Genomic DNA, 27,227 nt, shown 5'->3' on the forward strand with positions numbered 1-27,227 from the left:
ACTGTGATGTGCAGAAGCCCAGTTTTGTTTCCTTACTGGCCCCTGGGAAGGAGAGAGGGACTGCAGACTCAGCCTTTTCATTACATGGTGCCACCCATGGTACCACTGAGGCACCACCAGGGACCCATAGCCTTTCAGATAGAACTGCCCGGGCTCGAAGTTTGCCTGGTAGGCAAAAGAGGCTTATGACCCTACCCTCTGCCAAGGTGGAAGATGTCTTTGACAAAGTTAGCCTGAAAGAGTTACTACTAGGGAGACCTTTGAACCAGGACAATGCCCTGACAAAGAGGAGCAGTCTCTTTTCTTCCTTTAGGCTTAAAGAAAAAACTAATGAGAACCTGGGGTCAGTGAGAACAATGAAGGAGCTTAGCAATGTCTTTAGTGACCCAGGAGAAATGGACATCTGCCACGCTCCAAAGATGCCATCACAGCCATGGAATAAGTCTTCCTCAGGCCAAATGGACATTCCTTTCCCTGGAGAACACTCAAGTAAGTGCTTTTTTCTAGCAAGATTTTCTATAGCAATCAATCAACATGCATTTATTCAGCACTTACTGTGTACTAGGCACTGTTCTAAGTCCTAGGGATACAGATCCAAAAAATGAAATAATTTCTAATCTCAAGGAATTTGCATTCTAAGAGGGGAGAGTGCAAGTAAACATATAGGCATCTATGGTAGGAACAATAAATACCAGTAAATACAAAATAATTTAATACAAGGTAGTGTGGGAGGGAGGGCACCAGAAGTCTGAGGGAATCAGGAAAGGCTTCAAGTAGAAAGTAATGCTTGAGATGAAAGCATTGAAAGAAGTGTGGCAATTAAAAAGTTTCAAGAGACATAATTTCTGGGTAATTTAATAATTTTACTAATAATACCATCATTTTAATAAAAAAGATGGTCATTTGACCATCTCTCTCTTAGACCAAAGACCATAATGGGGGAGGGAGGGAGAGGGGGGGAAGTGGGCAGGTTTATGCCATGTATGCCCCTTGGAAGAAGAGTGTTCCCGAAGGTGGCAATCAACTCTGATAACCAATCAAGAAGAGAATGAATATTACAATGAAAGGCTGAACCTATTCAAATGAGCTTTGATTATGTCATTTACTTCTAAGTCACCCCCAGCCTTAGGCAATCTTTTCAAAGAATTTATCCCCACCCAAACCTGAGTAGAGCATGAGGGCTTCCTTACCTTGGTGGGGTCTTAATCCAATCTCATCATTAGTAATGTCCTTCAAGAGACTGAACTTTTGAAATCAGGACTTTAGAAAAAGGGGGAGTTCTGGATTTCCCCAGATCATTGGTTATTAATAATAATTTCTCTTAGAAGAGAGGCATTCTATGAGACACCATCGAAGAGGCAGTTAATTCCAGGCACCAGCATAAAGATGGGAGAATGGAGTATTGTGTGGGAGGAACAAAGAAAAGGGTGATATGTTGAAATTGCAGGGAGCAGAAGGGTGAATAATGTTCAATGAGGCTAGAAGGATAGGTGAGGATCAAGTTGTGAAGGGCTTTAGAGGTAATAGGGAGAGACTGGAATTTATTAAATAAGGGTATGACATGGTCAAATCTGTGCTTAAAGAAAAATAACTTTGGCCGCAGCGTGGACTGGAGTGAGAAGAGACTTGAGGTAAGGAGGTAAGTTAGAAGACCATTGTAATAAACTCTGTGGAAAGTGATGAGGGTACAAACAAGGGTGGCGGCTGTGGGAGCAGAGAGAAGTCAAAGCAAGGGATGTGGAGGGAGAAATGATTTCCAACAAATCAAATACATGGAGCGAGAGGAAGTTAGATGGACCAAGGAATATCTACAAAGCCTGAGAATTGTTTGATTAAAGCAATCAGCTTCACAGGCATTCCATGGAGGAGGCTGTGTAAGAACAGGCCACCTTAAAAAGATCTGGAGGCCAACAATCTCATTGTGTGTCAACAATACAAAATGGTAGCTAAAGAAACTAAGGCAACCTTAGGCTGCCTCAAGAGAAGCAGAGTGTCTGGGGATAAGAAGCAGGTGAAAGAGGATTCTCTCTGGACTCTGCCTTGGTCAGACCCCATTGGAAGTATGGCACCCAACTCTGGGCTCTTCCACTTCTTAAGCAGGATCTTGATAGGCTTGCATGCCTAGAGGAGGTCACCCAAGGTGGTGAAGAGCCTTGAGACCAGGCTGTGTGAGAATCAGTTGAAGGAATTGGGGATGTTTCTCCTGGAAAAGAGAAGACTTGGGAGATATGAGAGTTGTCTTCATTATTTGAATGGCTGTAATAGAGAAGAGGGATTAGAGTTTTTTCTGTTTGGCCCCAGATGACAAAACCAGGGCACTGGGGGGATGACAAAGAGACAAATTCAGGTATGATGAAAAGAAATGTTTATAATAATAATAGCTAGCTTTTCCATTGCACTTTTTAAAAATTTATTTATTTAACGTATTTAGTTCTCAGCATTGATTTTCACAAGAGTTTGAACTACAAGTTTTCTCCCCATTTCCACCCTCCCCCCACCACTCCAAGATGGTGCACATTCTGGTTGCCCTGTTCCCCAGTCAGTTTCCATTGCACTTTAAGCTTTGCAAAGTGCTTTCTAAATATTATAGCATTTTATCCTCATGACTACCCTAGGAGGTAGATCATCATCATCATCATCATCATCATCATCGTCATCATCATCATCATCATCATCTGCATTTAAAATATTTCCTAATGATTAGAACTATCCAGAATTTAAATGGGCTGCCTTGGAGGATGGTGGACTCCACCTCTTGGAGATCTTCAGGCAGAGCTTTGATGTCAGGGATATTGTTTATAAAAGGGATTCTTGTTCATACATGAGTAGGGCTAGGTGGGCTCTGAGGTCCCTCCTTTCCTCAAATTCTGTGCTTCTGTGTAACCTGAGATTCTATTCCCTTCAATACTAGGCAGAAAGTGTTAGTGCTTGGATTTTCTTGTACCCCCTGTACAATCTGGGAATTTACTCTCTTCCCCATAAATTGGGTAATTCACCTGCTTAACATCCAAAATGCCTGGGTCTGGTAAAGAGAAAGATGGAGGTTAGTGTGAGAAACACTTGGAGAGTGGAAAGATGTTTGGGAGTCAGGACCAAGGATGGGCATGACAGGCCTTCCAACTTCAGATTACTCAGTGGGGAGTTTAGGACTGCCCTGCCGTACTACCCCCTTCCTACCTACTCTCATGGCACAAAGTATGACTTGTGGATCCCAGGAATCACAAAATTGTTAGAGTCCCATAGATGCTTTTACAGGGCACTAACAGGTCAAGAGGATCCTAGTGCTGAGTCTGAGGGGCCACAAAGATCCTTAGATATTTTTCACATCTCCCTCATTTTAAAGTCATATAAAAATGACAACATGGAACCTCCCCAAACCCTTGCTCCCCACTTTTTTTTGAGAGACAGTAAAAGTGTAGTGAAGAATGGATTGGAGTAGAAGGAAATGAGAGAGAGAGAGAGACAGAGAGAGAAAGGGAGAGAGAGAAAGAGAGAGAGAGAGAGAGAGAGAGAGAGAGAGAGAGAGAGAGAGAGAGAGAGAGAGAGAGAGAGAGAGAGAGAGAGACAGCCTAATTGCAAGGCATTTGCAGTGTTCCAAGTGAGAGGTGATGAGGGCCTGAACTAATGTAGCAGCTGTGCAAGTGAAGAAGGGAACATGTGGGAAAGATGTTGTGAAGGTAGAAATGACAAGATTTGGCCATGTAGAGGACATGAGAGTGAAGAGTTGAGGATGATATTGATGTTGAGAACCAGGGTGACTCTAAGGATGGTGGACCCTTGACAGCAGGTGAGAAAGAAGAAGGATGGATTTGGGGGGAAGATGAGTTCTGTAATAGATATATTGTATCTGTGATATCTTGACATTCAGTTCAAAATGCCCAATGAACAGTTTGTGATGTGGGACTGGAGCTCAGGAGAGAGATTAAGGGCTGAATATATAAATCTGTGAGTCATCTACATAGGGTTGATCATTGAAGCCAGGGGAGCGATGAGATTCCTAAGTGAGAGTTTGGAGAGGGAAATGGTCTCAAACAGAGCTTTGGGGATATCTGCAGTTAATGCACATGACATGAACGAGATTCAGCAGAAGAGACCAAAAAGGAACAATCTGAAACATAGCATGACAACCAGGAGAGAGCAATGTCATAAAAACTTAGGGAGGAGAGAGGATCCAGGAGGAGAAAGTGGCAAATAGTGTCAAATGCTGCAAAGAGGTGAAAAAGAATGAGGCCCCAGAAAAGGCACTTAAGAAGTCACTGGTAACTTGGGAGGAGGTGGTTTCTGGGAATCATGAGGTTGAGAACCAGATTGTAGAGGTCCAGAAAGACTGGGGAGAGGAAGTGGGAACATTGGCTATGGATGGCCTTTTTAAAGAGGCCTTTTGGCTGAGGAGAGGAGAGATAGAGAACAGTAGCTAATAGGGGATGGTGGGATTTCACAAGGTTTTTGTTTTTAAAGGGTGGGGGATTCGAAAGTTCTTCCAGCCTTAATCCCATGGTTGAGACAGACCCAATGGAAGCATTCAGGACAGAATTATTTCCAGGCCACACTATTGAGGGGGAGGTAGTGGAGAGAGAGGGAGACAGCCAGTAGGTACATTTCTCCTGGCTTCTATAACCCAGGTTAAGCAGGAATTTTATCTGTGTGTGAGTTAGGCCAATCGAATTGTGCAGGTGTGGATTTGCTTTAGATTCTCTTAAAGGTGTCCACAAGAGAGGATTTCCTATTCCACCTGGAAGATCTTAATCTTTTTAATTTTTGACACATGGTTAGCCTGGGTCCCCAACAGAAATTGGGTCACTGTAGGCTTCCATTAGACATTAGCTTCTTCTGCCTGCCTTGTTAAATAATGTGTTCTCCAACCTTGGGAGTATTTCAGGGTTAGCTGGGTAATCGGTTCTTTCCTGAAACAACAGGGCTTATGTCCGGACTCCATTCATCACCTCACCTCCTGGCAAGCCCTACCTCTTGCTTTCCAATGGTCCAGCCTTCTAGCCAAAGGACCGCCAAAGGAGAAGGCAGCCCTGTAGAACTCAGAGCTAATGAAAGGAAAACTAGGTTCCTGTTGCAGACATCCCTGAGAACCGGGATCAGGGCCTGCAGCCCCCACTCTTCCCTCCCCCACAACCTGAGCTATGAGGGCTCTTGTTCCCAGCCATTGGAAGGTCAAGAAACTTGCCTTTGTTCAAAGAAGACATCAGGCTTCAGCAAAGAATCCCTGGCAGGGAGGGAAGCAGGTGCTCCGGTAGCAGCCGGCTGTTTATCCAGCAGCCCTTATAACTCCAGTTAATTATTGATGGGACTTCAAGAGGAGTGATGAGAAGAGGGTAATTTATTCCCGCTGGGAAAAGAAACAAGGGAACAAATAGCAGGTTGTGGTCTAAATCTGAACAGGAAGCTGCTCGAAGGTTAGAATTGGAGAGCTGAGGAATCAGGGGCTTGGCTGTGACATCTTGTTCTTCTGCTTTCTTGCCAGCACCAATCTGTGCTGCTCAGGTGACCAGGACTTAGTTGACCAAACCAAGCTCAGGGCCTCCATCCCTGTGTGAACCAGTTGGCTCTGCTATGTGTGGGCCAGCGTGGTGGAGGAGCAGCCTTAGAGTTAGGAAGTCTCTGACCCATTCTAGCTATGTGACCATGGACGACCTCTAAGTGCCCCAGACAACTCTCTTTAATTTACAAAAAAAAAAAGTTACCCATCTGTGTTGGTGGAGGGAGTTCTCATTCTGGGAGTTTCCCAAACCATTCTCCCCATGGTCCCAAAATGATGATGATGGTGATGATGATGATAACAGCTTACAATTCTATGGTGATTTGAAGCTTTCAAAGTACTACTACAAAGTACTGGCTTACTCAAGGTCACACCATTAATAGGTTGTTGTGGGTTTGTCCTTCATTTTCGATGAGGACCATGACATCAGGGAAATGATGATACAACTTGCAGTTGACTTTGATTTGAATGAGGGAGGGCTGTGCAAGGTCCCCAGCCTCACGTTCTCCTCCAGAGCCATCTGGAGGTATTCCAGATATTTATCAGGATGACTGGTGATGACCCAGGATGCAATGGGAGACCCTGGCCCTTTTAGGCTCAGGCTTTTTCACTTAGAGTGAGGTAATGCCCATTCAGTGAATAGGCCTCTTTAAGAAGTGAGTCAAGGGATGGCCCCTTTAATTAGAAAAAAGAAAAGAAAAAAATCAAGCTGGGAGAGGAAGACCCTCAGGGTTGCAGTTCCAGAGAGAAACAGTTACCATTGACATTCACTCTAAGCCAGGAGGGCCCAAAATACAGCCATTAAGTGAAGCTTGGGCAGGGACCTATTGCGGTCCAATCTGTGAGCTTCAGAGTGAACTGGGTTGAAAGAAAGAAAGAGAAGGAAGGAAGATAGGGAGGAAGGAAGGAAGGAAAAAAGGGAAGAAGGGGAAGAAGGAAAAAAAGGAAGAAAGGGAAGAAGGGGAAGAAATGGAAGAAAGAAAGAAGGAAAGAAGGAAAAAAAAGAAAGGGAAGAAAGGGAAAAAGCTAATAAAGGTCAGAGTGGAACTCCAACCCAGGTCTCCTGATTCCAGCCTATACCTAACACTCTTTGTACTCCTTGGGCCCTACATTCTGCATGTCCTCATTCACAAGGATGAGCCAAGTAAGAACCAGCATACTTCTGGACAAGTCCTATACAATCGATCAATCACCCAGTCAGTCATCAAGGTGTAGGAAGCACCTACTATGTGCCAGGCATTGTGGTAAGTGTGAGGAATACAAAGACAAAAGTGAAATAGGGTTTAGCCCTGCCCTCAACTAGCTTACACTCTAACTGGGGAGACATCATACAACCATGTAAGTATAGGCAACCTATACGTACGATGAAGGCCAGGTAGTTTGGGGAGCGAAGGAAGGCAGTACCTAAAATAAGCAACTAGAGCTGAAGAAGGCAGGGCAGCAGACAGAGCTCCAGGAGTTGGGGGACTGGGGAACCTGACTCTTCCATTAATTTGCTCCGTGGCCTTTGGAAATCCCTTGAGTTTCACTTTCTTCAGAACTCTTATGTCTCACTTAGCTCTGCCCTTTGGAGGTTTTGTGACTTTGACAATGTTGCTGTTACTGGGAGGAGAGAAGATGTCTCCAAGTCAGTGGGTTAGGTTGGATTAACGATTGGCCTGGGAGGCAGGAGGCTAAGAGCCAAGTCTGTTTCACCCATGAATCACTGTATGACCTTGATCAAGTCTCATAACCTCAGTGGCTCTCCATCATCAACATGTTGTCCTACATCCCAGTCTATTTTGCCATTTGCCCTGGAGGAAAGATTTCACAAGACATATGCAAAGACAAAATAGACTGGTAACAGCAGCCCCCTTGTCACCCCAGTTTTTTTTTTTCTCCTAAAGCTAGATTTAGTACACAGAATTTCAGTTTGAGACATCTGCCATCACAGAAAGAAGGGACAGGATTGGGATTGAGCAATAACTTTAACCTTTCCCCTAAACCATTCTGTCAGGGGCTCTTTAATTCATCATGGAAGTCAGTCGGTGAATTTAGAATTTCTGCCAACTAACTTTGCCAGCCTACAGAACATCAGAACTGGAAGAGTCCTTAGAAGCTGTCTCCTCTAACTCTCCTATGTTACAAAGGAGCTTAGACCCAGACTGGGGAAGGGACTTGGCCAAAGCAACACAACAAGCTGATGTCACCAGGAAGCCAAAGTAAAAGGCATAGAATTTTAGTTTTTCATTCTTTGAGTGAAAAGTAGAAGAAATGGTCTAGAAATTCTAAGGAAAGCCTGCAAACTCATATCTCGGATAGGGAGAGGTTCATCTCACTCTGGGCCAAAGTTTTCCACCTGCCACATGGAATCTGATAGCTCTTAGCTTCTCTCCCAGGAAATGGGCCAAATATTCCTGTTTGTTAGGCCCTGGACAGTTTTGGTCTTAGACAGTATCAGGCATAGTGAGTTCAAGTTTCTGCTCTGCTAATGATTAGCCGGGTCAAAGGACTTGGGTTTGATTTCTGCTCCTGATACTGATAACCTATGTTACCTTGGGCAAATCCCTTCCCCTCCCTGGGGCTCAGTTTCTTCATCTGTACAGTGGGGGGCTTCACTCAGAATGGCCAATTTGTGAGGTCCCTAACACTGCCTGAATCTAAGCCTACTTCTGAAGGATAAAAGCGTACTTTGAAAGCTCTGAGAAAGAAAGATCTTTGAAAGATCTGAAGACCAAAATCTTCCCTTCTTTTCTTTTTTCCCAATATATTTTTATTTCATTAAAATTTCCCCAAATATATTTTTAAAAATTTAACATTCATTTTTAAAAATTTTGAGTTCCAAATTTGCTCCCTTCCTTCTACCCCATCCTCCCTCATTAAGAAGGGAAGCAATTTGATACCAGTTATCTATGTGAAGTCATTAAAAACATATTTCCACATTAGACATATTGCAAAAGAAAACAGAGACCAAAAACAGGAGAAAAATACAGAAAGTAAAAAAAAGTAAGCTTCAATCCTTACTCAGAGTTCGTCAGTTCTCCCTCTGGAGGTGGATAGCATTATTCATCATGGTTCCTTTGGAATTATCATAGATCATTGTCTCAGCCAGAGTAGCTATCTCACACCCTTCTTTTCAAGGGTTGTAGGATCATTGATTTAGAGCTGGAAGGATCCTAGATCTAGATTGAAAGGAACCTCAGAGATCATCTAGGAAACTGAGACCTGGGATGGTCAAATAATTCACCCAAGATCACACAGGTAGTGAGCATCAGAAGCAGGATTTGAATCCATGCTGTGTTCCATGGATGTCATCTATTCCAGACCCCTCATTTTGCAATTGAGCAGCTGGCGTAGTGAGAGGGAACTAGCTCTGGAATCAGAAGAACTGGGTTCAACCGCCCAGGCCCACTCCCACTACAACCTCCATACACATCGATTCATTCATTCATAAAATGTATGTGGGGGTGGGGTGGGGTGGGGTGGGAAATTGAAGTTGATGGTCTCTGAGGTCCCTTGTAACTCTATGATCCTATGACTCAAGGCCCAGTGAAGTTAAGTGACTAGCCCCCAAATCTCCCAGGTAGTAAGTAGCAGAACCAGAATTCAATTTCAAGTTTTCTTAACTGAGAATCCAGTGGTTCTCACTATATCATGCAATTTTCCTAAGGTTTGTTTCCCTTTCAGCTGGGAGGAAAGCAGAAACCTACCTGGAAGGGGGATAGTAGAGTTTAACCATTATATTACCCCCGAACACGCGCGCGCGCGCACACACACGCACACATACTCACCTGCTCAAATATGGGCTTACACAAGAAACTAGGATGCAATAAATTATCAATCACCTGGGGAGGGCCAAATAACTTACTCCTCAACAGGGCTATTCATTGCCCAGAGCTGGGCCAATCCAGATGTTAATCATTAACCCTACAGAAGGTCAAAATGGAAAGGCAGATGTTTCCACGTGAAGATACCAGGCACCCAGGGGTATTTAGGTCATAGACAGAGGTGAGCCAATCCTGGTCAGAATGGGCCTGAGGGGCAGCTAGGCAGTGCAGTGAGTAGAGCACCAGCCCTGGAGTCAGGAGGACCTGAGTTCAAATTTGGCCTCAGACACTTGACACATGTACTAGCTGTGTGACCTTGGGCAAGTCACTTAACCCCAATTGCCCTGCCCCCCCACAAAAAAAGAATGGGCATGAGTAGAGAGTTACCACTGACTCTGCCTTAATTATGGTTTCTCGAGCCACAGGCTATTTCTGTGTCTGGCCACCCCCCCATCAGAGCCAGACTGCCCCATGGGAACACATTGTTGGGATGTCCGCACGCTGCTCCCCTCTCCATCCCCACCAATCTTTCCTGATGTTTTCATCACTGCCCCGATGATGTGATAATATTCTTAGGTGGGGAAAATAAAAGTGGCATTTGTTTAGACATAATTAATGAAATATTTATGTTGCATGAGACTGTGTGATAAAGCCCCGCGCTGGCAGAGTCCATTTGCTTCTGATTACATTTGTGATTTTTTTATATGACCAGACATTCTGACGCCAGTTCTTTTACACCGAGCAGATGTCATGTTCTAAAAATGGGTGCCAGATGCTGAGAGCCACATAAGGGTAATTTGTTTAAGAGCTGGCTTGGACTTTTTGCATTCAATTAGACTGCGCGGTGACCCTCACACAATCGTTTGAGGTACCATGACTAACTTCAGACATGCATTTTAATAATAGATTTCATTTCTGAATGCGTTTGAAGCCCCATGATCTATAAATGGTGTTTAAGGAATTAATTGATTTCTGCATAATACTGTGTGTATATGTTTGTGTGTGTGTGTGTTTAAAATATGGACACCAAGAGCTGTGCAAAGCCCTTGGCCAGGGGCCAGAAATTTAATTAACATGGGGAGCCAAATTTCGGATTGCCCTGAGGTAGCTCTGCTGTTTAGGCTTAGGGCAGGTGCAGTGGGCAGGGAGGGAGAGGGAGTGAGTATTGGGACATGAAATCTAGGAAAGAAATAGCTTCTGCTTGATTGGGTACTTTGTTCCTATTTCAGCCTCCAAGCACCTACCTGTCAGAGCACAGATGACGGAGTGTTATTCCTCCTCCTCTTCTGATACCACCTCCTCCTCAGATGGTGAATTTGAACCCAAACCTTCCTTACCACCAAAGGTAACCTGCCCCTTGGCAACCAAGGAAAGGGTTGACTTTGTAGGGGGTATCCGTTGTTATTGACTCTTAGGACAATTGTGAGTTTCCAACCCAGAGCATTCTCAAGCTGGCAGATTTTTTATTTAGCAGGCTTACCTGTCGTAGCATCTGATGCTTAGATCCTCTCCTCCCCTTGGCGAGAGCCAAGAGCCCTTCCATCTCCAGAGCTGTCTTTTCATTTTCAGAATCTTTCAGGTCTCACAGATGAATCTTTTCTTTCTCTAAGAAGAACTTCATTTGAAGGAGGAGGGAAAAAACTCCCAAGACAGCAACATATTTACTTGAAACCACTTTGAAACTGCAGCTCTAAAGTGGTTTTAATATGAGGTCCAACAAGCAAACCATCGAAAAATGAAAACAAACAGATGCCTATGTCCCCAGGGGGAAACACAGCTTCATTTAAGAAGCACTAGAGGCAGATTGCATGGAAAATGTTATGTTTATTCTAATCAGAAATATTAAATGAACCATGCATTTGCATCTAGGCATTTGTACTCTGAAAATGCCTACCGCGACTTAGGTTTGGAGAGACTGCTGACTGTGGACACGGAGAATTTCCTTCCTGTTCTGTTACTTCATAGAATTTGGGCCTTCTTTCTACACTCTGATTTGAATAAGCCTCCCCTCGACCAGTATCCTCCCTCCCAAATTCTGCCCTGTTTTTTGTGGTCCCCATGGGTCTCCGGGGCAGAAGCCTTTCAGAGGGGCCTTTGGGCCGATGGCTCAACCTAATGTGTTTACACTGGTGGACAGAAAAGTGGTTTCTCTGCCATTTGCTGTGTTTATTTGTTAGCTCAGTGAGGTTCCCGGGGAGGAAGGAGGAGAACTGAATTTATTTACTTACAATCATTTCTTCCACATCTGGTGATATAAGCATTGGCTTATAACTTAGGGCTTTCTGACCCTCATGCCCAAGTAAGACAAAGTCAGTGACCTGGTGTGTATGTGTGTGCTTATATTAAGAGAAAGAAAGACAGAGACTGGCAGACACAGAGAGAAAGACACAGAGACACACAGAAGGACAAATAGAGGAAGGGAGGGAAGGAGATGGAGAAAGTCAAGAGAGGAGGCAAAATTAGACATGAAGAGAGAGAGTCAGAGGGGGAAGGATGAAAGGAGAGCATGGAAAAGAGGTGAGACTGAAGCTGCTCCTGATTATCCGCTTCTGATTATATGTTGAAACCAAGTTTTATGTTTTCTGTTGATCTTTACACCCTCCATATCATCTCGTTCTTTTGACAGCTTCTTCTCTCTCTCCCTTGATGTCTCTTCAATATAGACATCCCCTAAGGCTCTTTCCCTAGTCCTCTTATCTTTTCTCTCTACACTTACTCCCTTGGAGAACTTATTTACTTACATGGCTTCAATTATCACCTCTATCTGAATGAGTCTCAAATTGGCAGCTCTCCTTTGGGTTCCCTTCTCTTCCAGCTGTCTGTTGGAAATCTCCACCTTGATGTCCCACCAGCACCAAAGAACTCATCATCTCCTATAGGAACATAAGACTATAGGTTTAGTTATGGAAGGTACCTTGGAGGCCATCTAGTCTAATATCCTCCTTTTACAAATGAGGCAGTTGAAGTCAAGAGACATAAAATGACTTGTCTTCAGTCACCCAGGTAGGAAGCGGTGAAGTCAAGATTTAAACGCAGGTTGTCTGATTACACAAATGATAAGCTTTCCCTTGTACCAAGTTGTCTCCCTGGAGAGATGTTAATTCACTTGTCCAAGTCCATGTAGTCCCTTCCCCAAGGATTAATGCTGATCAGCCATAGACCTTTTGGCTGGTAAGAATAACTGCCATTTAAATGGCACTTTAAACTTTGCAACCCAACACCCAGCCATGCCCCATCATGGTGACTTTTCTATAGCTGAAACCACCATATCTTCCCAGTCACCCAAAGATTGAAATCTTAGAGTCTCCTTTAAATCTTCCACCTCTTTGTTTAGTCATTGAGTCCTATAGATTCTTTCTCTGTAGTATCCCTCCCATATGCTCCTCCTTTCCATTCCCACGCCTGTCACCACCCTAACTCACCCCCTTGTTACCTCTTACCTAGTTTCTTCATAGAGCAATGATATAGAGGTAGGCTTCATGTGACATCTCGCAGGCATCCCATGTGACACTTGGGGCACTGTGGTAGAACAAGCAACCCACTTTGGTTTGGGTTCTACCCAGCAGTATCCTGGTAAATGTTTAACAATAGGCTATTGAGAAAAATGTATGAACAACACCCTTTTAATTTTAATCTGCATTCCTAACACTTTCTCCATCACATTCTTAAAGTTAGACAATCAACAAAGCAATAAATCATGACATGATTTGTAGCATTTGCTGATTTCTGAAGTGCAAATGCTCACACTGGAAATTTAACAAAGGGTTCCAGAGAGGCCATTCGAACTGGTTCCAGCATACCTTAGTGCTACCTTATTTAAACCTACAGTAAATCAGGGTGACAGTTCATTTATTAATCAGCGAGACAGGGAAATGTACAATCTGTCCACTGTGTGGCAGTATACTCAAGCACTGGTCCAATGGTCTCATCCAGGTCTCTCAGACGTATACACAAGAGTGTATGTGTATGATTCTCCATCCTTCACTGCTTCTTCACAAAACTGTTACGTAGAATTCAAAGCAAAACAAAACAAAACATTCTGGCCAGAGTCAGAACTGATCTAGGGCATGATATGGCATATGGTTCCAAAATTATTACAATTAGAAAAATATCTGGCTTGTAATGCCTCCCTACCCTCTCCCCACCCCATACATCTGGAATTTTCCTTTCTATTTTCATAGAAAACAGACCATCTGCTTTTTATGGCCACATCATTTATTGTGCATAATGAATATGAAAGAAAAACTGTTTCCAACCATCTCCTAAAACTGAAACCTCTTCCCATGAGTTCCCTCAATTTTCTAAGATTATAGAAGTATTAAGGGAAGTGACCTCTCAGAGGAGAAGCTGTGTTCCAGAAGTCTCACCAGCTGATGAGGTTTTCAAAACTTCCTAGTTTTTGTCATACAGGAATCCATCTTCATTCTAGGGTTTGAAGCACCTTAGCAAAGTTGATTCCTGGAATCCCTGCTTGCCTCTCTGCTCCCAGTCTGAGCCCCAGCCTTCCTACCTATTATTTCCAGTGATCACAGACAGAGTTGGTTAGGTGTAGTGTAAGTCTCAATGCCATGGCCCTCCAAATCCTTGCAGCGACCATAGACAACAGGGTCTCCCAGTCCTCCTGGGCATCTTTCCTTTTGCTCATGGGCTCCTACCTTAGATTTCACGGTCAGAAATTCTTTCTTGGGTACAGAAGAGAAAAATTGGGAAACTTGGTGTCTAGGCACCCACATACAGATCCCTCACCAATCTGTTTCCCCCACTGAAATTTCTGGAGGATCCCTTAGATTTTGACAGAGAAGAAACATGGTACAGACACTGTAAAGTCATTGCATGTTAGCACTGGAAGGAACCCCAAGACTATCTAGTGCAATAAAACTAAGTCGAATAACAAGAGCAAACTGAGATTCCGAGGAGTATAACTTAGGAACAAAAAGAGCAAGTTAGAATCAAACCTAGGCCTAGAACGGAGGTCTCCTGACCTCTAAGCCACACCACACTCATTCCCTAACTGACCTCTTCTCCTCCAGGCTCCATGGTAGTCTTTGAACCCAGATCTGATGGTCTCTAGTCTAATGGTTAGCATTTAACACTTTCCTGTTATGGCACCAATTTGATTCCCAGTTATGGAAGATCATTGAGAGATCACATAGTATAGTGGATATAGCACTGGGCTTGGAGCCAGGAAGAGTAGGGTTCAAATCTTGTGACCCTGGGCAAGTCATATTAAGGCCAAAACCAGGCTTTCGTTTACTTGTCGGTAAAGTAAGGGAGCTGCACCTAAAATCCCTTTCAACTATAAAACTATAGTCTTATGTCACTCTCCTGCTAAAAACAAACATGGAGAAAACATCTCCATTGGTTTCCTTTTGCCTACAGAATAAAATTTAAACTTTTCAACCCAACTCCAAGACCTTGAAGAAATTGGTCCTAATCTACCTTTCACACCTTTTATCTTTCTATACCCTTTCAAGAATCTTACATCCTGACCAAAAATAGTTCAGTCAACTAGCATTTTTAAAGCATCTACTATATGCTGGGCACGGGAGATACAAAAAAAAGGCATGGGGTGGTTGAACCCCGGTCCCTGATCTCAAGGAGCTCACACTGTACAGGAGACAACCTGCAAACAACTACACACAAGATAGGTATATGCAGGATAAATTGGGGATAATCTCAGAAGGCCCTAAGATTAAGGAGGGAAAGACTTCTTGCAGAAGGAGGGACTTTAGCTGAGATCTGAAGGAAGAGCAGGAAGCCATGAGGTAGAGTTCAGAAGGGAGAATATTATAGGTATGGAGGATAGCCAGCGAAAACTCCTGGGGTCAGGAAGTGGAATGTTGGGTGCAAAGAACAGTTTTAATCTGGTCCATTCTAATTTTCAGGGAGTTTGTTGTTTGGGCGAGGATTTGTACCTCTTTCATTCTAAGCCATTAATTCTCTCTTTTTAGTTTTCTCTCCCATAACTCTCATTTCTTTTCCATTTTTTTCTCTAGCACTCATTTCAATTTTTTTTACATTCATTTTTAAAAATTTTTGAGTTCCAACTTCTCTCCCTCCCTCCACCTCCAATGGGTGTTGCCTCAATCAAACTGAGGTCTTAAAAAAGCCAATGTCTCCCACTGCATCCAGAGCCAACTCCAGTCATCCTGATCTATAACTCACTGCTGGACCTAGACAGCTCCGGAGGAGAAAGTAAGGCTGGTGACTAGGCACAGCCCTCCCTCACTTAAATACAATTCACTTGCAAGTCATGGCATCACCTCTGTGATGTCATGATCCTCTTCTAGAATGAAGGACAGACAACAACCCACTGAGAAGACAAGCAATCCCCATTTTACAGGTAAAGTCATGCAAAGCAAACATATGCTCATTTCAGGTCCTCCTGACTCCAGGGCCAGTGCGGTGCTCTACTCACTGTGCCACCTAGCTGCCCCTGCTCATTTCAATTACAAAAATATTTTAAACCTTTTTTTTAAAAAAACTCTTCTTTCATCTCTTCTAGGAGTCCTATTTGAACCTGTGGCCAAGCTCTGTTTTCCTTTGAGGTTTTTATTGTGGATATTTTGGAGTCATTCTCTTCTTCTGGGTTTGAGTCTTGTGTGTCAGTAACACCACAATAGCTTTTTTGTGATGGGATTCTTAACTTATCCACCTCTATTCTTTTTTTCATGTTGTGCTTTCAACCAGGAATGCTCTATTGCCTCTCCTCATCCATCTCTGCTTAACTTTTACTCAGCGTTTAAGAATTATTTTAAATGTTACCCTCTCTATGAAGTCTAGCCAGATTCTTCCCACTTGGAAGTAATCTCAGATTTTAGATATGATTAATGAAAGCATTTCAGGAAAGATAAGAGAAACCAGAGATAATGTCAGATTTTTTTCTCCTTCCCCTTCCCTTTCTTCCTTCCTTCCTTCCTTCCTTCTTTTTCTTCCTATTCATTCTCATCAGTTTTAAAATATTCCTATTTCTGGGAATAGTAAGGCATAGAAACTTAGTCAACTCTTCAACCCAGTCCTTCCTTTAATAGCATTAAACAGTTTGATATTAGGGGAAATATGGGATTATTTCTCCACTATATAAGTCTAAAGAAGCATTTTAAGAATAGGAATCTAGTTGCCACCATAGCCCTATGAGGTCTTCCTTCCTCAGCACTATCATATCCTTCGGAAGGAAGGAAGGAAGGAAGGGAAGGAGGGAGAAAGGAAGGAAGGAAGGAGGGAGGGAGGAAGGAAAGAAGAAAGGAAGGAAGGAAGGAAGAAGGGAGGGAGGGAAGAAGAAAAGAAGGAAGGAAGGAAGGAAGGAAGGAAGGAAGGAAGGAAGGAAAGAAGGGAGGGAGGAAGAAAGGGAGGAAGAGAGGGAGGGAGGGAAGGACTTCAAGAGTCATTAATCAGTTGTACACTACCTATACTAACTTAGACTGGACTATTTACCATCAGTGCTTTCCTGAGTGATTACAGTTAATGCAGGTTTCTTACCTGACTTACTTCTGCAAAACATAACAAGAGCCTAATGGAGATTCTGTAGAAAAAATCCTCCCTGGTTACACAAAGAACTCTCTCTTAAAGGAATAAATCTTATGGTTTGAATCCCATGTGCAGAGTACATAGAGACGCATATAATTCATACAAGTGATCACAAGGGAACAGAAACAGATACCCCCATGTCTTGCAGTAGTTAATCAGAGCCCCAGACCCAATCCCAAATCCCCATTCCCAATTGTACTGGGTTGATACGCTTATGTATTCTGCCTCAGCCAAACCTGTACGCTATGGCTGGTCTCAGATCACTAGCACCAATAGACTCTTTTTAAAAAAATACATTATTTATTTATTTTTAATACTATTTTCTTTTTAAATTTTTAGTTCCAAATTCCCTTCCTCCCTCTTACCCCTTCCCCGCCCACTGAGAAGGCAAGCAATATGATAGCAATTATACATGTGAAATCATGCAAAAACATTTCCTTATTAGTCATTTTTTAAAGGCAAGAAAATGAGAAAATTATATTTCAATTTGTACTCAGAGTTCATCAGTTCTCTCTCTGGAGGTGGATAGAATTTTTTCATCATGAGTCCTTCAGAATTGTCTTGGATCATTGTCTTAATCAGAGTAAAGATATCATTCACAGCTGATCATCATACAATATTGCAGTTACAATGTACAATGTTCCCCTGGCTCTGCTCATTTCACTTTACATCAGTCATATTAAGTCTTCCCAGGTTTTTCTGAAACCATCTTGCCTTTCTTTTAGTGTAACAGTATTCCATCATAGTCATATACCACAATTTGTTCAACCATTTCCCAATTGATGGGCATCCATCAATTTTCCAATTTTTTTGCCACCATAAAAGAGCTGTTATAAATATTTTTGTACATATGGTTCCTTTTCCTTTGACATCTTTGAGATACAGACCTAGTAGTGATATTGCTGGGTCAAAGGGTATGCACAGTTTCATAGCTCTATGAGCATAGTTCCACATTGTTCTCCAGAGTGGTTAGACCAGTTCACTATACCAACAGTTTATTAGTATAACTAATTTTTCCCTCATCCCCTTCAGTATCTGTAATTTCTGATAGGTGTGAGGTGGTACCTCAGAGTTGTTTTCTAATCAATAGTGATTTAGAGCATTTTTTCATATAGATAGCTTTGATTTCTTCATCTGAAAACTGCCTATTTATATCCTTTGACCATTTATCATTTGGGGAATGGCTCTTATTTTTATAAATTTGATTCAGTTCTCCACTCAATATATATTTGAGAAACGAGGCCTTTATCAGAGAAACTTGCTGAAAAATTGTTGATGTTAGTTCATTATCTATGGTACCTTTTAGCAAAATGTAGTTTCCCTGATTATCTCTTGTAATTAGGTCTAATTTTTGCCATTTTTTTAGTTCAGCTAAGAAGTGTTGGATTCTGCTTAAGCCTTTATTTTAACTCTGTGTGTTTTTCTGTTTCAAGTGTGTCTCTTGTAGACAAAATTGTTGGATTCTGGTTGCTAATAAGTTCTATCTGTTTCCATTTTATGGGTGAGCTTATCCCCTTCACATTCACAATTATGATTATTAATTGTGCATTTCGCTCCCTCCTATTATCTCTTTTTATCCTGTCTTTCCTCAAAAGTCTGTTTCACCTACAACCACTGTCTCCCTTAATCTTTCTTCCTTTTTATCATCTCTTACCTTTCACTTATCCCCTCCCCCTCCTATTTCTCTATTGTTTAAGTTACATTTCTGTATACAACTGTATACAACTTTCATCTTTGAACCAATTCCAATGAGAGTGGAGTTCAAGTATTGCCTGCTACCACCCCCATTTCCATCTCCACTGAAAAAGTTCTTCCTGGCACACCTCTTTTATGTGAGAAAAATTTCCCTATTCTACCTCTCCTTTCCTCCTTCTCCCAGCACATCCCTCTTTCTTACCCCTTTGTTATTTTGGAGATCATTCCAACATTCCAACATAATCCATCCATGCTCTCTGTCTATGTAAGCTACTTTTAATTGCCCTGACAATGATAAAGTCCTTAGGAATTACAAGTATCATCTTCCTATATAGGAATGTAAACAGTTTAACTGTATTGAGACCCCTATGATTACTCTTTCATGTTTACCTATTTATGTTTCTCTTCAGTCTTCGGTTTGAATATCGATTTTCTATTCAGGTCATAGCTTTTCATCAGGAATACTTGAAAGTCCTCTATTTCATGAAATATCCATTTTTTCCTCTAAAGGATTATACTCAGTTTTGCTGGGTAGTTGATTCTTGGTTGCAATCTTAGCTTCTTTACCTTTTAGAATATCATATTCTAAGCCCTCTGCTGCCTTAACATAGATGCCATTAAATCCTGTGTGATCTTGACTGTGTACAATATTTGAATTGTTTCTTTCTGACTGCTTGAAATATTTTCTTTTTGAGCTTGAAGTTCTGGAATTTGGCTGTAATATTTCTGGGAGTTTTCATTTTGGGATCTCTTTCAGGAGGTTATTGATGGATTTCTTTCAATTTCTATTTTACCCTCTGGATCTAAGATATCAGGGCAGTTTTCCTTGATAATTTCTTGAAAGATAAGTTTTAGGGTCTTTCTTTGATCATGGCTTTCAGGGAGTACGATAATTCTTAAATGATCTGTCCTTGATCTATTTTCCAGGTCAGTTGTTTTCTGATGAGATTTCACATTTTCTTCTATTTTTTCATGCCTTTCACTTTGTTTTGATATTTTTTGATGTCTCATAGAGTCATTAGCTTTCACTTGCCCAAGTCGAATTTTTAAGGCATTATTTTCTTCAGTAAGATTTTGCATCTCTCTTTCCATTTGGCCAATTCTATTTTTAAGGTTTCTTCAGTGATTTTTTTCTGTGACTCTTTTACCATTAGGCCAATTTTGTTTTGTAAAGTATCATTTTCTTTGGTATTTTTGTGCCTCTTTTACCAAGCCGTTAATTCTCTTCTCATAATTTTCTTGTATCACTCTCATTTCTTTCCCCAATTTTTTCCTGTGCTACTTTTAGCTCTTTAATTCTTCTAGGGATTCTTGTTGGGTTTGGGTTCCATTTAGTAGTTTTCTTTGAGGTTTCATTGGTAGCTGTCACATTGTTGTCTTCTTTGAACTTTAGGTTTTGGTCTTCCCTTCCACCATAGTAGCTTTTTATAACCAAGCTCTTTTTTGTTGTTTGCTTATTTTTGTAGTCTATTTCTTCACTTTGAACTTTATGTTTAAGCTGGTCACTGCTCACATGGGAGCAGGGAGGCACTGTCCCAAGCTTCAATCTGTTGTTTTCAGAGCTAGTTTTAGAGGTCTGCAAATTTTTGGTGCTTCCAAGGATGTGTGATCTGGGGAGAGGCATGGTCACTGCTCTCCTGGTCTGTGTTCTTGTCTTTATTTAGGAAGGGCCCCTGGTCCCCTGTGGCCACTTTGCCTTGGAGCTGAGACCAGGGCCCCTCCTCTCTTGTGATCAATAAGAAATGTTCCTTTCTACCCCAGAACTGCCTACAGGCAATAGAGTTGCCAATCAGTGCCAGCTGTACCCCTGCCAGCAAAAGATGCCCCATAATCTTTCTGACCAATCATGTGACTCCTTTACCGTCTCTGGGCTGAGAGTTCCTGAAGCTGCTGCACCTACCACTGTTGCCACCACAGCATCAGTGGGTTCTGGACAGGTTTCCACCCTGCTGTCACAAACTTCTCCTACCAAACTTCTACATTCTTTTAGGTCTGAAAAATGCCTCACCCTGACCTTTTGTTGGCTCTGTTGCTCCAAAATTTTATTTGAGGTATTACTTTAAGGTTGTTCGGAGGGGAATGTTGATAGAGTTCAGCTGGATTGCCTCTGATCTACCACCTTGGCTAGTCCCCTTCCCCCAATCACTAGCCCAAATAGACTCTTATAGCTGCTTGGCTTTAACTATTTCCTCTGCTTGTTCCCTGGAAGTAGAATTTCTGGCATCTGACCCCAGGCTGCTAGTATGTATTTCCCGTGCTTGCCTATTGGTTTCCTCATAAGTATGGTACCTATGTTAATGCAAGGATCCCAGCTACCCTGAATTGGTTCTGATTCTTTTACCCCACCCAATGGACAGAAGGAATTCAACGGGGATGGGGCTATGACTAGAAAGAGATTTGGAATCTTTTTTTTTTTTTAAATCTGCTATTTACTATCTGTATGAGCATGGGCAAATACCTTTCCCTTTCTAGGTCTAATTTCCTTCTCTACAAAATGAGATTAGACCAGATGATAATTGAGGTCTCTTCCAGTGCTAAATCCTGACCCTCCTCCCTTGAAATAGGTGGGGGAGATATGAGGAGGGAGCTCTCAGTTTCAGCTCTCAGCCAAAATGCCCTCTCTCTTTCCATAAAAATGCCAGTGGCTTCTGAGCATCTATTCATCCCCAGTTTGGGGGCCTAATTGTATTTCTACATCTCTCAGGCAAATAGAAAGGAACCCTTCTTGTTAAGAACGCTAAGTTCCTTTAAAGCAATTAACCGTCCAATGGGGAAGTAGTGCTTTGAAATTCACACAATGCAAAGAACACCCCAGGATTGCCTTCAATTTCACAAAAGCTTCCAAGAACGTAGTTTAAAAGATTTTCATCTTTGTGAATTCTAAAGGGGATTCTAATATAATAACAAGTAGCATTTGCATAGTACTTGAAAGTTTGTAAAAAGTGTTTTACAAATATTATCTCATATCAAATATTCATCCTCATGACAACCCTGGGAGGAAGGTGCTGTTATCATCTCCTGGGGAAACTGAGTCATACAGAAGTTAAGTGACATGTCTAGTTAGGGTCACACAGCCAGGAAGTATCTGAGGCCAGATTTGAACTCAGGTGTTCCTGACTCCAACCTTCGACCCACTGTTCCACCTACTGGTTTTGAGAAAATGTTTCATCATTTAGAAATTATGACTTCCCAGTTTATCAGGTAGAATGCAAAGAATAGTAGACTTGGATTCCAGAACTCCTACTTAAAATAAGATGACCAGAGCTAAGCATGGCAGGATTGTCACTTCCCATTGTTTTGAACACTGTTGTTCAGTCTTTTCAGTCATGTCCCACTCTGTGACCCCATTTGGGGTTTTCTTAGCAAAGATATTGGAGTGGTTTGCCATTTCCTTCTCCAGCTCATTTTACAGATGAGCAAACTGAGGCAAACAGGGCTAGGTCACTTGCCTAGGGTCACCCAGTTAGCAAGTATCTAAGACCAGATTTGAACTTACAAAGATGAGTCTTCCTGACTCCAGTCTGGTACTCTGTGCACTATGGCGCCACCTGGCATTCACCCTCTGAATACTATACCTCTCTTTTCATGGAATTCTACATCACAGAAGCTTTTTGGTTGCTGTACTGCCATGTTGATGTATATATCTCCTACCCAAGGCCAAAACACCTTATCTTTTTTAAAGGAACTACTATCTAGCTATGCTGATATGATCTTATATTCATGCAATTGATTTTTTGGAGCTCAAGACTAGGATTTTCTATTCATCTCTGTTAAATTTAATCTTGTTAAATTTGGGCCATCATTTTAACTTGTCAATATCTATACCAACCACATTCTACCCCCTGCATTGCACCCTCTCTTGTAATATAGAAAAAAGTTCATTCAAGTCAATCAACACTATGACAGCATCTAAGAGCATAGGTCATGGTCTGCATCTACAGGGTGTTCCTAAAATCTGGAAACATAGGCAAAATGCATATTTTCAAGAAACGAAATTTTCAACAACATTTTATTTAAATTGAAATATTAATAAATAACACCTGCAATATGATTTCCACCATTTGTGATGTTAAAGGTTGATGCACTTTGCAAGATTCACATGAACTCGATGTAATAATTCCACATTGCCATCAATTTTAGCACATTCACTCTATGTGTTCAATCAAGTGTGTTGCATCTGTGATTTTCATTGAGTACACCTTCTCCTTTAGCATACCCCAGAAAAAGAAGTTGCTGAACAGCACAGAGTCTTCGGTGAAATGGTTAATGAGATGTTAATGAGATTTCCTATGTATCTAGACTTTAGGGACATCCTATATAACTTGGCAACTCTCTAGTAGAAGTGAAGGGTGGTTTATCACCTGTTCTCTGAGCCAAGATGCACCATTCTAATTCAATCACAATTTGGCTGCCTTTCAACGTTGCTTTCTTTGACCTTAATGTAGTCACTCTGTATATTATTCTCTTGGTTCTACTTGCTTCACTGTACATCAGTTCATACAGCTCTTCTTATGCTTCTCTAAACTCCTTACATCCATTAATTCCTAATGCACAGTAATGTTCCATCCTATTCACAGAAATTCAATTGGTTCAGCCTGTCCCCAATCAATGGACATACACTTAGTTTCCATTTTGGGGTTTGCTGTGGAGCAGGGGACAGGTAGTGGTGGGTTTGCTCAATTCTGTTTTTAAGGAAATATACTACCTTCAATGAGTGCTAGAAGCTTTCCAGTCTCCCAGAAAACATGGGTAGAGACACCCAAGGATTTTACCCAGAGCATATAGGACAGCAATCCAAAGCTTATGGATTTGGAAGATGTTCCCAATGATCTTCATGATTCTCAAATAGGTTTTTAGATCCCTTGGGCACATTCTTGATGTTTCCTTAAATATGTTAATTTGCTTCTTCAATATCAGCAAGTGGATTCATGACTTTAGGGATTATCAGGGACAATGTGTTGATCCCACATAAGTTTTCTGCTATTCTCCAACATGAGCTTGAACCCATGACCTTGTTCCTTCCCTCCTGATTAAATTCCCTCAGAATTCTCTTAAACTAAAGAGGCAGCAGCAAATCTAGGACAGGGAAATCAGATAAATCATCAAAAGCCTGTGGCTTTCAGATTTCTCACCATGAGTAGCTGCCTTCCCTAAGGCTGTGTTCCTCCCTTAATTCCGATGATCCAGCATTGTAAAGGTTGCAAGGGAAATGGAGAGGGTCTTGAACGGGGAGTCAGGAAGATCTGGGTTCAAATCCTACCTCTAACACTTACTAGTTGTGTGACCATAATCAATCAGGTGACTTAACCTCTCTCACTCTGTAAAATGAGAGTGTTAACAGTGATCATAGCTACCTCACCAAGTTCTTTGTGGTCAAGCCTAAATGAGATAATATGTGCAAAATGGTTTGCAAACTTTAAAGTGACATATAAGTACTAGTTACAATGATTAATATTATCAGGATATATATGTATGTGTGTATATACATATATGTATGTGCATATACATATATACATGTATGTGCATATACATATATACATACATATGTGTGTGTATGTATATATGTATGTATGTGTGTATGTATATGTGTGTATATATACAGATATATACACATGTATATACGTATATATACATATACATATATATATACATATATATACATATACATATACATATATATATGTATATGTATGTATGTATATATATATATATATATATATATATATATATATATATATATATATATATATATATATATATATATATATATATGTACCTTCCATGCATTATGGAAGCCTTAGAAATTCTTTAGCCTTTAAAGGAGCATTTGAGATCATCTCTAGTTTGAGACTTTCATTTTACAAATAAGGGCACTGAAGCCCAGAAACAAGAATCGTATTACCCAGGCTAGTTAGGGACAGAGCCAGTATTGGAAGTCAGGACTCCCAGGTCCAGTAGTCTTTCCAGTACCCCAAACTTTAATATAGAGCATTCCAAAAATCTTAGTGCCATTTTAAGCTATTGAAAACTATTAAAGAGTAAATCAGCACTAAAACTTTTGGGACACCCAGTATATGATAATTCTATTCTGTGAGCCAAAAACATGCCCACATTCCATTGGCAGGAATTCTGTCTCTACACCCAAAGTGAAGGGAACAATGAAAGAAATTATAGAGACTCATAAGGTTTAGAGTTGGGAGGCACCTAGGAGCCTCTCATCTTGTGGTTGGGGAAACTCAGGCTCAGAAGAGAAAGATCTGAGTTCAAATGTGACCTCAGTTACTACCTCTGTGACCCTGGGCAAGTCACCTAACCGCTAGTTGCCTCAGTTTCCTCACCTGTATAATGGAGACCATAATAGCACCCACCTCCCTGGGTTGTTGTGAGAATCCAATGAGAGAATGTTTGTAAAGCTCTTTGCCTTGTACCTAAGTTGACTGTATAAATGACCTCTGTATAAATGGCGGCTCTTATTCAAGTGACTTGTAGTATATAATAGACTATATAAATGACAGCTATATAAATGGCAGCTCTTATTCAAGTGACTTGCCCAATGTCATGCTGGGCCAGAGATAATTCTGGCTCAAAGAGACTTTGGCCCAATAGATAACTGCCTCCTTCCCAAGATCCTCCTGGGTAACTACAGCCGAAAAAGCTGATATGTAGAACTCAGTTACCACGAGGTATTGGTGTGTAAGGGCCCACAAGCACCACCACTACCAGTAACAACTGACATTTATAGACCACTTTAAGGTTTGCAAAAATGCTCTACAAACATTATCTATTTGCATCCTTACAACAGTCCTGGGAAGTGAGTGCTATAGTAATGATCATCTCCATTTTATGTAGAGGTAACTGAGACTCAAAGAGCCTTATAATAATGAAATCATTTATTTATATTTTTATATTATATGTAATCATATTATATTTAATTATATATTATATAATATATTGAATATATAATTAATTTATATAAATAAATAAATGTTCAGTCATTTTTCAGCCATGTCTAACTCTTCATGACCTCATTTGGGGTTTTCTTGGCAGAGATACTAGAATGGTTTGCCATTTCCTTGTCCAGCTCATTTTACAGATGAGGAAACTGAGGCAAACAGGGCTAAGTGACTTGCCCAGGGTCATATAGCTAGTATCTGAGGCAGGATTTGAACCTGACTTCAGGCCCAGTTCTCTATCCGCTATGCCACCTAGCTGCATTATATATAAATAATATTATCATTTAATTTGTTTATTAATAAATTTTAAAAATATTTTTAAAAATTGCCCAGGGTTCCACAGCTAGTAAGAGTCCAGAGTGAGATCTGAACCAAGATCATGGCACAGTGGTTAGAACAGTGGTTCTGGTGTCAGAAGACTTGGGTTCAAATGCTACTGCCGCCTACTACTTGTATGACCTTGATTGAGTCACTTACCCTTCCCAGGCCTACATTTTCCTCATCTATAAAGAGAATCCTAAGATCCTCTATTGAGGGCTTGAAAGGGTGCTGGAGGCCGTTGAGTCAAGCCCTGTCATTGTATGGTTGAGGATACTGAGGCACAGAGAATTGCTTAAGGACTTGGACTAGATGACCCCAAAGCCCAGCTCACAATACATAAACCTGTGATCTTCAGGCGTCCCTCATTATTCCTGGTACATGAATAGCTTCCATGTAGGGATGGGGATTAGACCTCTGATTTCTTTCATCTAAGGAGCTCCCAGGGAGGAACGTCCTCTCCCAATGCCTTCTCTGAAACGTATGACCTTACAGGATCACCTAGAGAACTAACAGATAAAGTCACTTATCCATGGTGATGCAGTCAGCATGTGTCAGAGGAAGGATTTGAACCTGGGTCTTTGGCCTCAAGGTTATCTCTAGCCATTATCCCACACTGCCTCCCATAGAGAATGTAGATTTGCTCCCACAGAGCGTATTGGTAACTCATTGTTTTCTTTTCCCTAGAAAGTTTCCTCCAAAGCTTTGGAATCAATATTTTATTTGCAATTAAAGGGGTTTTTTGTATTTTTTATTATTTATATCAGAGACACTTCTAGCTCGACCCACCCAACATCCCATCCAATGAACCCCCTTATAACAAAGAAAAACTAGACAAAGCCCACCGAGAGTGTAATCAACGTTTAGCACTAAGTCCACCACTTTTTCCGAGGAAGAGCTGGCAGTCCACTCAGCACCCCTTCCCTGGGGCCGTGAACAGACACGACCTTTACATGGTACGGCGTATCATAGTGTACTTTTTATTTACGCCGTTGTAGGCATCATAAATATTGTGCTCTTAGTTTCTCCTAAAGCTTCTGAAAGGTCCTGCCCGTTGAGAAGTGGGCAGAACAGATGAGTGGAGGCAAGAACCGGGGAGTGGATAGAGGGCAGAGCATCATCCCGTCATGTTCCTATCCGTCCATTGCTGCCCTTCATCCTTCTTCTTCTTCTTCTTTGGCATGTGTAGGAAAGACGGACACTTAAAAGAATAAGGAAGATGGAGAAGGCCTCCAAGCTGTTGGCTAAGCAAGAGGAATTCAAAAGGCTTTACAAGGCCCAGGTAAGAGATGGTTTTAATCATCAGTGCCGCCCCCTCGGCTCCTTGGTGACGAGGTGACAGACGTGAGGTGGGAGTGGGGGGAGGGGAGGGGCAGATTATCATCATTGCAGTGGGAAAAGATGGGAGGGTTAGATTCTAACTGGGTGACCTGATGC

General features: G+C 41.6%; 1 protein-coding gene across 1 annotated transcript in view; it reads left to right on the top strand.

Annotated features, from left to right (window-relative positions):
* The first annotated feature begins 295 nt into the window (after positions 1–295).
* MICALCL (MICAL C-terminal like) overlaps positions 296–27,227 on the top strand; it is a 65,702-nt gene continuing 38,770 nt past the window's right edge. The window contains exons 1-3 of the mRNA XM_036762449.1: positions 296–489; positions 10,527–10,642; positions 26,980–27,072. Coding sequence (XP_036618344.1) covers positions 357–489; positions 10,527–10,642; positions 26,980–27,072 — 342 coding nt within the window. The 5' untranslated portion in view covers positions 296–356. The remainder of the gene's footprint in view (positions 490–10,526; positions 10,643–26,979; positions 27,073–27,227) is intronic.

The sequence above is a fragment of the Trichosurus vulpecula genome, chromosome 6, assembly GCF_011100635.1.
Source record: "Trichosurus vulpecula isolate mTriVul1 chromosome 6, mTriVul1.pri, whole genome shotgun sequence".
Classification (NCBI taxonomy): Eukaryota; Metazoa; Chordata; class Mammalia; order Diprotodontia; family Phalangeridae; genus Trichosurus; species Trichosurus vulpecula.